Genomic DNA, 12,992 nt, shown 5'->3' on the forward strand with positions numbered 1-12,992 from the left:
GTTTTTGTAGAAGATATTACCATTACAGATATAAGTATCATCATGACATTGATTGAAAAATATTTGAAAATTACGATAATTTTTTACGAAACAGAGAACAAGTTAAACACTGATAATAACCCATTAAAAAACGTTAAATAATCAACGAATGCATAAGAGAGTTAAACTGATGTATAATTCTCTCGTAGATGTGGTATCTTTTATTGTTCGCGCTGTTTGTGGTGGCAAATGGCCAGGAATTCAAAACAATTCACGCGTGGAGTAATGTCGAGTACAATTTCCCGAATGACAGTATTCGAGATACATTAGTATCTAAGGGTGATTATATTCCGGAAAATAATATGCCCCTCGGTATGCACGTTTGGGGGGACAAGGTATTCATTACTGTACCACGATGGAAAAATGGTGTCGCGTCAAATTTGAATTATTTTTCAAAGAACGACCAGTCACGTACGTAAATTCAATACGAAGTTCCTGCAATTACTACAATATCAATAATATTACTTAATTGTTATTTTATTTAATAGAATCTCCAAAATTAAATCCATATCCTGATTGGACGACGAATAATATCGACACGCCTGACGGTATTGTAAATATCTTCCGCGTTAGGTCCGACGCTTGCAATCGATTATGGGGTGTCGATACAGGCGTCGACGATATCTTAGGCAATTCTACTGTCGTGAGACCCCCCAGGATAATTGTCATTGATTTAAAAACAGATAAAGTAACAAATTAATTTTTTTTACAAATATATTTATTTAATATTACAATATTCTTTGTTAATTATAATATTGCTTCAGATACTTCGTATTTATCCTTTAAAAGATTCCGACCAAACGGCTAATTCCTTCTTCGCCGAATTAGTAGTCGACGCTGATCCAAATAATTGTGAGAACGCATATGCTTACATTACTGATTTGAGTGCATATGGTTTAGTAGTCTACAGTTGGGCTGATAACGACTCGTGGCGTATAACGCACAACTTCTTCCACTTCGATCCTCTGAACGGTGACTGAATAAAATTACAAATCTAATCATTAAAATGGACAATTTGACAAAAATGAAAATAAATAAAAATTCATTTACTTATCGATTTCAGGAGACTTTAATGTCAGTGGACACAACTTCCAGTGGACAGACGGAGTATTTGGGCTGTCTCTGTCCGAACCGCAACCGGATGGCTATAAAACTTTGTACTTCCATGCAATGTCTGGTATTACTGAGTTCGCGGTATCAACTGAGGTTTTGCAGGATAAAACGTTAAAGAAGTCTGCCGATTATTATGCTTTCCGCGTCGTGGGTAACAAAGGCCCGAAAACTCAAGGCCCGACTTCATTGATCGATGCGAGAACTGGTATCAATTATTTTATTCAAGTGAACAAAAACGGCATCGCCTGTTGGGACACCAGTGTTGCATTGAGTCCAGATACCTTCGGTAAGAAATAATTAATATTTCAAAATAGTAATTAAAAATAAGCAGGAATCGTACAGTTTTAACAATAAGAATTATATAAATAAATATCTAAATAATTACCTTTATTTCTTGCATGTTATATCTGCAATCTTGTTTGTGTGCAAAGTAGTTGACGAGCTTTTGTTTCATCAAGGATTTAATTATGATTCTAATCACTGGTAGCTATTAACGATGTACGATTGTACTCGTCGATTTCCAGATAAATATTTAAAATGGCTATCGCAAATTGCCTCTTATCATGATTTCCTACCGCATCGATTGAATCTTGCGCAACAAAATTCTAGGAAACCTTAACTTTGCATAGAGCAGGAACAGTACATTGATCAATTATTATCTCGTTTTTTTTTTTCAGTTCTTGCGGCTCAAGACAATACAACGTTAGTCTTTCCTAACGACCTGTCCATTGATCCGACCACCAACAAGTTATATGTACTATCTGACAATTTACCGCAATTTATATTTTCCAACTACGACAAGGAACAATGCAATTTCTTCATCACGACTGCCAATCTCGATTCGTTAACGTCAATTTGTAAAAAATAGAATTCTAACGTTATGTAATTTTAAATATTCACTAAATTCTGTAGTAACCGAAGACATTTGAATAAGCAGTCAGGAGACATTAGCATATCACTTAAGGGAACAGGTTTGCTTTCTCTGTATCTCTTTAGTTTTATTTATTCACAGCTGTTATACAAAAGAATATTCAGGACGATTACATTGGATATGAGAATATCGCATAAAATATATGTTATAATTAACGTTAATGTCAACTGTATTATGGTTAATCTCCTTTACGTCTAAGCTTGCAGTCAATCACGCCAAAATACACAACTCCGTACGATACGTTTTATATTTACAAGTAATCTTGTTGAAACAATACTTCGTGAGTACCTCGAGTATGTATCATTTAAGAGAAATGACGAAAATTATGCAGTAATCGCAGGAATATTATGATCAAATGAATAATGGAAAGGAATATTGTCTTTAATTATAAATAAAATTTTTGTAACATGCCTTGGTCCCAATCTCACGTTTCATCATGATAAGGGAACAGGTTTGCTTTCTCTGTATCTCTTTAGTTTTATTTATTCACAGCTGTTATACAAAAGAATATTCAGGACGATTACATTGGATATGAGAATATCGCATAAAATATATGTTATAATTAACGTTAATGTCAACTGTATTATGGTTAATCTCCTTTACGTCTAAGCTTGCAGTCAATCACGCCAAAATACACAACTCCGTACGATACGTTTTATATTTACAAGTAATCTTGTTGAAACAATACTTCGTGAGTACCTCGAGTATGTATCATTTAAGAGAAATGACGAAAATTATGCAGTAATCGCAGGAATATTATGATCAAATGAATAATGGAAAGGAATATTGTCTTTAATTATAAATAAAATTTTTGTAACATGCCTTGGTCCCAATCTCACGTTTCATCATGCGCCTAATATAAAAATGTGATAAGACATATGGTACATCTTTGGAGATATCGTAATCACAGCAGAGTACACATTTTCGACTGAAAATAAGATGCGTTCGTTTTTCATCGATTTATGAACAATTTCAAATAAAGTAAATGCAAAAATATTTACCTTCTGTTTATGACTCGTAGTACCGTTCGTTTTGGTATCATTTTCTATTGCTTCCGATTTCTTTTCTCTACTATTTTTGAAGATCTTTGACATTTTACCTGTGCAATAAATAAATATTTAACTGTTATACAACCCGCTGGTAATTACATTTAATTACCCAATTAGATTACGTTTTCCTTACTTGTCCTCGGTGGTGGCGATTGCACAACATCAGCATCATCCTGAACGTTATCATTGTTCATCTCCTTCTCCTCGATAATCTGTTCTTTATCATCCTGTTTGTCAATTTCTATTATTTCCTCGTTTTCAATTTTCGATCTCATTGACTTGGAGCTTCCGCTCTTTGTCGACACCGACTCCTCCTTTTTCTTTGAACCATTCTCTTCTTTTCTTTCTGATCCCTTATCCGTTTTAGCTTCGTTTTCTGCATCAACGTCTGCGTTCTTTTCTTCCATAGAAGGCGATCTCTCATTTGATGAATTTCCACTGCCAGGTTTCAGCCTCGGTGGTTTCGGTGGTGGCGTAGAAATCGTAGGAGACGTTTGCTTTTCAGAACTCTTTTCTTCTTTTACGTTGTCTTCTTTATTCGTCTCCATCTGTTCTTTCATCAATTCCGATTTATCGTCATTGCTAATTTCTTTACTGTCTACTGCATCTTCGCTTTTTGCAGTATTAGTTTCATTAGTAATTTGTTCATCCATCTCTGCATTATTTTCTATAGCTTTTTCATTAGTTTCATTATTGTTCTCATGGTCATTTTTGTTATTCTTTGAATCGGACTCCTTTTCTTTCTGGACGTTGTTTTCCTTATCTACTTCCATTTCCGATTTGTCATTGTCATCCTTATTTTCGCTTTGCACCTGCGACTCTTGACTCGTCTCTGCACTACCCGGCATTTCTTTTGGTGCCGTTTCATCCTTCATTTCGTTTGACACTGTGTCTAATGATTCTTTTTCAGGCGAAACTTTAGTGCAGTCTTCCTTATTTTCTTTAGTATTTTCTTCACTTTTCTCAGTACTGTTCATAGGATCTGTCACGTTATTTATTACATTATCTTTATTATTTGCGATTTCTTCTAATTTCTCGGATGCTTTTTCCATTATCGATTGTGAATCATTTGCAGGCTCCATATTTTTCATTTCTGGATTTAATTGATCTTTAATTATTTGATTGACCGTTTCATTGCGCGTTTCACTTTGCAGCCTGCTTAGAGGAAGTTTCAACGGTGGTAATGAATTTTTTCGTTTCTGCATGTGTTCCTAAAACGTAAACGAATTTTGCAATATTCTTTAGGCATTAAACCTCAAGAATTGAGACCAATTTTTATTTAAATTTGTAAATACCACTTGCGAGTTATCCATTCCTGTTTCACGTCTTTGGCCGACTAAAATTGTATGGCAACCACCGCAGGCAACCTTTACAAACAGGAAAATTGCTAATGAATTGAAAGTATATTTAACACTAGATCGCCGGAGCGAGTCAATTTGACTCATTATTTAAGACTCGAAATTCAAGTTTCATGCAAAAGAAAGAAAAGTAAAGGCGCCTGTGCTAAATGTAATAAAAAAATCTGCGGAAAATGTATTTTAAAAGCAGGATATATATGAAAAAATTGTTTTGAATAAAGTCTCCTTAAAATAAAATTATATTTTTTTAAAGAACTTCAATTTTGAGACTTGAGTCATATTGACTCATGTATATTCCCAACATCCGTCAATCTATAAGTGTTAAGTATAAAGTAGAAAAAATATTTTGATCTAATTACGTTTGACACAAAAAGTTCGTTATATCTTTGAACGAGAGTGAACTCGTGGACGTTGTTCTCGTTTTCTTCTAAGCCCAATTTCCCGTGTCTTCCGTCGCCACATGTGAAGAGCTTCCCGGTATCTATCATAAAAAAAATTAGATTCATTAAGGAAGATTATTTCGCGTACTAAAATTCATGCTAGAATTTACCAGTAACGATAGCAGTGTGACTTTCGCCGCAAGAAATCCGAGTGACCTTTTCATCTTGTATGGCGCCGCGCGGAAGAAGTTTCGGCGTATGAAGTTCAGTGACGTTCGTCCCTAAGCCAAGCTGACCGCTGGAGTTGCTGCCGGAGCAGTACAAATTTCCATTATCTGAAAAGTACCGTCGAATGACATCGTTCAACGTATTTAGCGCGGCCGTAAAACAGCATACCTGCTAAAATTACGGTATGATGACCGCCACAGGCTACGTGCACGGCAGGACTCGGTAACTGCATTTGCTTAGGTGCGACTTGGGTTGAAAAGTTGACATCGATCCCCAGTTTCCCACTTTCCGACTCGCCGCAAACGTACACGAGACCGCTTTCTAGAAATCCATTTAAAAGCTCGAGGGAAAATTCTTAGAGGATCGTAATAAATTCCAGTAAAAGCCACAAATGAATTGTTATTATTATAGGATCGTTTCACGGTTTGGGTTGTTACCTGTCAGAAACGTGGAATGGTAATAACCGGTGCTAATCTGTTTTACGGGCTCGGGTATGTGCACTTTTGTTGGTTTGTTCACTAATCCCGGCACATCCGGGAGGCCTAATTGACCTTCGAGATTACTGCCCCACGCGAAAACGCCACCGTCGTTGGTGAGAGCGAGCGAGTGATGAGAACCGGCAGCGATTTGAACGATCTTCGAACCAGCTAATCCTGCATCGTACACTAATACGGGAGTGTTTACGGAATCACCGATTGCGGAAGTTCCTCGACCAAGCTGTCCTTCCTGGTCACTACCGCAGGCATAAATCTTTTGCGCTCCTAAAACATTATCACTTCCGCGCTTAACCGTGACGTTTACTAAACTAGTCAGTACTTAATATTTCACAATTGAGTACAATAGGTCAACATTATAATAATTAAAATATTTCTACATAATATTAAAAAAATTATGATTGAAATAGAAAAATAGAATGTTTTCGAGCTTGATTTAACAGCACACATTAATAGTAAAAGAAGAGATCACCTTCGATAGGGATTCTAAGATTGATAGAGTATCAGACTAATTCGGTATGAAAAATAACGATATCATGTAAAGTGCTATAACATAGTTGCTAGCTAGTATTAGATAGAGATCTTTCGAGTGAAAAATGCAGTCCCGACATGCGCCCTTGTTAAAAACGTAACTGATAATTCTTGTTCTCTAAAAAGCGCAGTAATCTAGTAAATCTTAGAGAGTAATTTGAAGATTTAGTAAAAAAGTATATCTGCAATAAATAGTCCTGTCCTCTTGGATAGCTTCGAGAAACCTACATTTTTCATAGCAAATTGAATAAAATAATATGTAGAATGATGAAATGTAGAATTGTAAATATTTCTTCTCTGATCAACTGCGATTAAATACTTAAGCCTATTCGTGTTAGGAAGCCTGAAGTTATATTTCCAAGAACAACGTATTTTCCAAATGTGTACATCAATATAAGTTAATCTTATCTAAAAATTTATAATACAAGGGGATCTAATTAATACGCAAGAATTTTCACTAAAATTCCCCTTTGTAATAGACTTACATGTATATTTTTACTCGGGGCTATTCAAGTGAACAGCACTGAATAATAAAAATTACCATTTGCGTGAGCAAATCAAGAGTCTACTAAGGATTTTCAGTGGTATGATTCTTTACGCAGGGTGAGAATAATATTGAGAAGTTGGGCGTAAGTTGAAAGTTGAATGACTGGCGTGACAGAAAAGCTTCGAACATGCAACGTAACGTACATACATAATTACACACAGTATACTATGTAGCCTATATTTATGAGGCATTTGGTATCTGCATACTGGCGTAAACGTAAACGATGTCTTACCTGTGCAAATTAATGTGTGTGCTCGTCCGCATGCAACGTGTGTGACCTTTTCTGGCTTTAAAGCTGAAAACGAGACAATCATAAAACTAGTATTTCCTATAATCGTTTAATAAGAATTATTAATGATTTTTATCTTTTTCTTGAAAACGTATTTGATTTTACTAAAGCATGTTGCGTTTAAAGACGAACCTTTCACACAAGACGGTTTGCTAATATGATTTTTATGACCGAGTCCAAGCTGACCCCAATCGTTGCTCCCGAAGACGAAAAGTCTGCCAGTTTCTAAATAAACAGTATTCACATAATTCATATGACAAACTCTGTGATTCTGCATGCACTTAAAATATTAAAGAATGCAGTAGAATACAACGATGTATTAAAAATATTTATTTAATGTTGTGTTACTCTACTTAATTTTCTTCGTGCCACCGAGCTATCAATAAATTCACGTGACTCATTATAACGGTCTATCTTAAATTATTAGGAAGTAAAAGAGCGATGTTTACGTGCTTAGATAATTTCACGATTAACTAGAACTGTCGATAATAATAGTATTACGTCGACTCGGTTTGCATAGGTATGTTGCAGCTAGAGCATTGCGTGGTCATATCGATTTACTGGACAGTGGCTATCCCTTTATAAGCACGGCTGAGCTGTGACTTCTTCACCTACCTGCCCTATAGAAGCTGTAAATCATAATATCATACATAGTTTCGATCAATTTACACGGATGACAGTAAATTTTTTTTATCCCTACTACATTCATTCTTACAAGAAACTGTGTTTTACAGTATTTTATAAATTGATGATATTATACATTAAAAGCAGTGAAAAATTATTTTCTGAACTTTGAAGAAACAAGTTAGAATAAGAGAGAGGAATAAGGTTGAAAAATATATGTTTTAAAGCTGTAGTCACTATGATAATATTAACATTTTTCCATGGACAATATGAAACGTGTTATTAAGCCGCGTTGTTCCTATTTTTATAATAATAATTATGATTTTGCCACATGTTTAGTATAAATCACGATATCATCATGACGCAAGTAGATACACCGTCTGATAGAGGTAACTTGCCATGCGAATAGCTTAAGGCTGTATAAACTCTTACAAAAAAACAATGACAAAACATTGAAATTTTAACAGTTAGCAGATATTATATTAATAAAACACTGTACAAAATTTTAGAAATTTTGTGAGCCTATTGAGAAAGTTATTACATCTTGGATTCTTATGGTGAATGACAGAATTCTCATATCATTTATAAAAAGATATGAATCGAACAGTGACAAAACTTTGTAATTTTGTATAATTCCTAATACATGATTTAAGAATATTTTAAAGTTGAAATAATGTCAATTTCGAGGATATTATTTAAACTATAATAGATACTTCTTTAATTTATTAAAACTACATAATTCTTATTTTTAAATACGCAAGGTTGACTACGTACATAGATACATTTTCGCGGAATAACAGAACCATTTAAAATGGCAATAAATCATGGCCACGTGCTACTTCGGTATCATTGGGACGTTCGTAGTCATTCACGTGTCCGCTTATTGATTTCCTTTAAAATCAAGTCCAGTCGTATCCGAATCGATAGCGTAACGCATAAGACATTCACTTAACGTTTGACGTGCTCCGTGTAAATTTTCATAGACACGTGAAATTATCTTTACGTTTCAGCCAGTCACGTAGTGTACCTGTGAATAGCATAGCACAAGAAGAAGTCTGACAAAAGGAACTTATTGCGGCGGGCATAGGACGAAGTACATGTACTGGTTCAGATTGTAGCATCGACTGAAGTTATCCTTCTTTTATGATTCATGAGGCGATTAATGGTTTACTGTGCCACGGCTCTGATTGCGACGTTGTATTTTACTGCAATGCTTCTTTCAAGAAAGGAGTACACTTTTCAGAAGTCTAAATAATTAGCTTATCCCAATAAAAATTTTTATTTATTTACAAATGAGACTAAATTACGAATAGGGTAAATAATAATTGCGGGTGGTTTCAATTGACTTACGACAAATTACAGCTGAATGTTCATCTCCGCATGTAATAGATACCACAGGGTCTTTGCGTATGAAAAAATGCGACGCGATGTTATCCGCAAATCTGCTACGTCCGATCGTAAACACCGCGCCCGTTTCTGCAAAATTATATAACGAACATATCGATTATTAAACTCAATTTTCATGGAGCATGTTATAAAAGTTATTCTCTCCTGACATTATTTATTTACGATAAATATGGACTTTTATCGTTTGCTAAAATTAAGGATAACGTATCTACCATCTCGCGGCGCACAGTGTTCGTCAACAAAAAAATTCGCGACGTACTAAATCTCCAATGATTTATTTAAGGAGGTTAATGCGATAACGCGATATCAAGGGACGAATCGGTTCACTCCTTTTTACGTCTGACACGAAACAGCGACGGACGGCCGTGCGAAAATCGTGCGACTAAATAAAAACAGACCGAGATTTCGCTCTAATGCTATAGATACACTCGTCACGATCCACCTACGACGATCTCGAGCATAGATTGTCCATTAACAACAGGGCCAAAAATAATAATGAATATTCATTAGAAATTCTAAGACTCGACGTCGGCTCTTTTAATCAGATAAAAATATCATTACAGCAATAATTTGAATCTAGAAAAGGATTTACACTTAACCCGCAATCTGGATAGTAAACGTGATGTGCAAACGAGATTAAACAGTTTTAGACGTTCGCGTTTAGTTGTTCGAGGAATAAAAATGGTTGTAAGATTTTCCACTCGTTTGACAAAAAGTATTTATTAATAGTTTAATGCATAGAAAATTTGTTTCTCTATTTCAATTTTTGAACAGAAGTTTCTGTAGGAAACAAACGATTTAAAGTTTCGAAATGTAGAACATTTAATGAAGTGAAAGGTTGCTTGAGGAAGCTGCATATCACTAATGGCCAGAGATTAACTGCAGGATGATAATTTCAGTTCCTCCCTCTTAAAGGTCAATAAAGCAGCGACTCGGTGTAAATTCTCTGCGGAGCTCACGTTTATGTTCTTCTTATCAAAAGTTCAAACGTCGCCCCTTTGCATAATGCATCGCGCATTCATCTTTCAGTCAGCTGCATGTTGTTCTTTATCTGCGCCGGCTTTAATTGCCAATTACGGTATTAGGCAACGTTTTTGCGGCCGAAAATTTACGTGTACGAAAATCATTTGAAGCGTGTGAGGAAAAGATTAATATGTTCAGCTAATTGTAAGAATCGTGAGTCAACGCTGTTTCCGAGAACAGTGGTTTATTTAAAAGTGTAAGGAACTCGTAGTTCTCCTCGTGTTAAGTAGTATAAATAACAAACTGTGAGTCACAAATCAAAGCTGTTTTATGATAAAAGATAAGGACAATGAAACAGCAGAATTTGTTATAGTTATCGTCACTGTGCATTCCATTAATTCAAGAGTGCTAAGTATAAAACGTTTGGATAACACTTATTTCTCGAAAATTTGTAAATATAATTTTGTAAAATGTAGGATAATAAAATGCAAGATAATTGTAAGTTAATTATGGAATGAGGCTAACCGGAAGTTCCTTGCAAACTCACAAGGGAAGCAATAAAATTATACTATTTTTTGAAAATTTTATAAGACAAGCGTCCACGTTTGTGTATAGCAACGTCCTACTGGTTTGTCTTTAAATTTTCATTACCGAATCTGAAATCGAGACATACGCGTTTCAGGTCACGTTCAACATCTCCGCCTTCTTAACGATAGCACCTTCTGCAATAGTTTTCGGTGCATAAATACGAACGACTCGGGACGTAACGTGAAATTGTTATCGTAAAACAGAACACGGTGCAAGTTATTGCTGGCTATTGTTCGATGTGGAACACGTCCTTATTTCGGAACGCGACATGCGAGATGGTAAATTCGCTGTGCCGATATCATCGATGCGCTCGTTTTCTAGCCGCTGGAATTGCATCAGGTCGTTAACCCACGAATACTCGCTTTGATACCCGTGAAAACGTGTAAAACGTGCGCGGCCGTGGATCGAATCAATCGGAATAATTCACTCTTTCGTTAACGAGAAGTCAGGATTTACCTATGACATTTGAAATGAGAAACAAGCTACGTAATACGTAATGATCTTATTTTATGTTATAAATTAACTCCTCTTAGACTGTTTCATTCAATTTTACCAACAAGGTTTTGTCTACTAATAACCAGACAGCAAGTGTTTATGCAAAATAAAACATTTACGGTATCATTTAAAAGATGTATTTCAGCTGAACATTCATTTTATTATTAAATCATTGTAATACAGTTTTCGATACTCCGTCATAGTTTTGTATATTACGCTTCTGACAAAGAAAGTTCTTCATTTTTTGCAATATCCACTAAACGATTCTTATAAAATTTCTAATATTCGTTATTAAAACTTGATCGTTCCACAGGCACCGCGTTTATTTAGAACGTTGGAATCCTAAACGAACACTATACCTATAATTAGAAGATTGTTGAAAACTGTGCTGTTGAAACTCTAGAGTAAAGACGTGCAAGACTGTGCATAGAATATTTTACTTAGAAAAGCTACTACGGAAAAGCACACGTATATAATTGACGTTAGAAATTCTTTTGAAGAGGTAGCGTTTATGTATGTTTCGTTCCAATCGTACATCACTCATCGTCCACCTAAATAATCCAAGTCCAAGCTAAATAATCATTAAAGAAAATAGGAAACACTGAAGCGTGGCCAACACACAGTTAGGAAGTTGTTGCAGGAAGTAATTACTCCTCACAACTTTTATAATAACAAGATACGTAATGATAGACTCTTATACTGTAAGAATCAGATGAACGTCCGAAGAATATGTCACTTTAAACTGCAGTTATAAACCTCTTTAAATTCTTTAACTGACTTTTTAACGTGTTACCACTTCTTTAATTCGTTACACGTATTTTATGGCTCAATCGTGTCGTAGAGTAATTTCCATCGTTCGGCGCCCACATATGCGTGAAAACGGTAACATCGCATATAATTACTGATAAATTCTTTTTCTATATGTTTGCGTAACGTTTATGCATAATGGTTCCATCGTTTCATTTTATGATGTATCGCATAGATACACGTAACGTAGTTCTTCGAACGACGCAAAATAAAGAAGACGTGTTTATTTGTTTTATGCAAAGTGTATTAAAAACATAGTAGATATAAATTGTCAGCAGTACGAGTACGATGAATGCAAACAGCTGCGTAATTCTCATAAAATGGGATAACTTTATTTTTAGCAGAATCGTACATTTATGAAGTAAAAAATTCCAAAAAAATTGTTCACTTAAATATTCTTTCATGAGAAATACAAATTTTATATACAAATCAAACGTAATAAATATTATCTTAAGACAAAAACTTAAACGTTCTAAATACGTAGTTGGAGTAAAATTATTTTACACGTTTATTCCTTCTTCAGAATGAAATATCTCAAAGTTTATCGTGTTTCCAATTTAATTCGACGCCGGTTTGCCCTCGTGTGGAACACGTAAATGAAGAACAGCATCCGTTATAAGGAAAATTGTGCCGTTGTTTAAAGCAAGCGTTGATTGATCGAAATTCGTGACAGGTGCATCAAAACGTGCGTGTTTCGTGGAGCGTTTTTACCAGGTATCGTTTCTAACTCCGCCAGGCCCATGGTTGCACGTTGCGCGGCGGAACTTGCAGCCGACTAAACTGCCGGTCAGGCATGGGTATCATGGTGGCAACGTAAAATGAACGTTGCCTGGCAACTGGAAATCAATTTCTAATGGCAACCACGCCGGACGCGTTTCACCAGCGATAAGAACGAGAGCGATCGTTTCCCACCACCATCGTTGTACCTGTACGTGTTGTTGTGTTCTCGCGTTTAAATTAAAAGCGACACGCGCCGCGGTGTCTTCGCGTTTTTTCCTTCGCGTGTAGCCATTTCCGGATGTCATCCAATATTCAGCGTGCGATTCTAACGATGCACTCATGACGTTCGGCAATGAATTTTCCCGTTTTCTCCTGTTAAAGTTGCACTTTATATCATGGAAGGTATATTTATAATGTATTCTGTATCTC

General features: G+C 35.5%; 2 protein-coding genes across 3 annotated transcripts; one reads left to right on the forward strand and one right to left on the reverse strand.

Annotated features, from left to right (window-relative positions):
• The first annotated feature begins 157 nt into the window (after positions 1 to 157).
• Positions 158 to 2,661, forward strand: Y-f (yellow-f). 2 transcript variants are annotated; one of them, XR_001916539.2, is made up of 6 exons: positions 158 to 450; positions 528 to 727; positions 804 to 1,011; positions 1,103 to 1,438; positions 1,830 to 2,123; positions 2,535 to 2,661. XR_001916539.2 is itself a non-coding variant. In XM_018021825.2 (5 exons), the coding sequence occupies exons 1-5, from the start codon at positions 189 to 191 to the stop codon at positions 2,018 to 2,020; spliced, it is 1,197 nt and encodes a 398-aa protein (XP_017877314.1). In that variant the 5' UTR covers positions 158 to 188; the 3' UTR covers positions 2,021 to 2,493. The 2 variants fall into 2 exon arrangements, 1 of the variants encoding a protein (XP_017877314.1); XM_018021825.2 differs by lacking the exon at positions 2,535 to 2,661 and having other exon boundaries at positions 1,830 to 2,493.
• A 261-nt stretch (positions 2,662 to 2,922) lies between these two features.
• LOC108623370 (X-linked retinitis pigmentosa GTPase regulator) lies at positions 2,923 to 12,607 on the reverse strand. Its single transcript, XM_018021824.2, has 12 exons — positions 12,555 to 12,607; positions 8,934 to 9,059; positions 7,092 to 7,184; positions 6,903 to 6,965; positions 5,536 to 5,859; positions 5,267 to 5,419; positions 5,041 to 5,205; positions 4,850 to 4,971; positions 4,428 to 4,499; positions 3,266 to 4,343; positions 3,085 to 3,182; positions 2,923 to 3,011 (listed from the first exon to the last, which is right to left on the reverse strand). Exons 1-12 carry the CDS (start codon positions 12,583 to 12,585, stop codon positions 2,988 to 2,990), a joined length of 2,349 nt encoding a protein of 782 aa, XP_017877313.1. The 5' UTR covers positions 12,586 to 12,607; the 3' UTR covers positions 2,923 to 2,987.
• Positions 12,608 to 12,992: the final 385 nt, after the last annotated feature.

This window comes from Ceratina calcarata, unplaced genomic scaffold, assembly GCF_001652005.2.
Source record: "Ceratina calcarata isolate Rehan_Ccalc_2016 unplaced genomic scaffold, ASM165200v1 scaffold262, whole genome shotgun sequence".
NCBI classification, from domain to species: Eukaryota; Metazoa; Arthropoda; class Insecta; order Hymenoptera; family Apidae; genus Ceratina; species Ceratina calcarata.

What these genes read in the sequence shown, in the direction of transcription:
- Y-f (XM_018021825.2), top strand. Translation starts at nt 189, where the DNA reads ATGTGGTATCTTTTATTGTTCGCGCTGTTTGTGGTGGCAAATGGCCAG. An exon ending in TTGATTTAAAAACAGATAAA is followed by an intron (nt 728 to 803) that starts GTAACAAATTAA and finishes ATATTGCTTCAG; the next exon opens with ATACTTCGTATTTATCCTTT. An exon ending in CCACTTCGATCCTCTGAACG is followed by an intron (nt 1,012 to 1,102) that starts GTGACTGAATAA and finishes TATCGATTTCAG; the next exon opens with GAGACTTTAATGTCAGTGGA.
- LOC108623370 (XM_018021824.2), bottom strand. Translation starts at nt 12,585, where the DNA reads ATGGGCCTGGCGGAGTTAGAAACGATACCTG. An exon ending in GGAGTTAGAAACGATACCTG is followed by an intron (nt 9,060 to 12,554) that starts GTAAAAACGCTC and finishes ATAATTTTGCAG; the next exon opens with AAACGGGCGCGGTGTTTACG. An exon ending in TCACACTGCTATCGTTACTG is followed by an intron (nt 4,972 to 5,040) that starts GTAAATTCTAGC and finishes TTTTTATGATAG; the next exon opens with ATACCGGGAAGCTCTTCACA.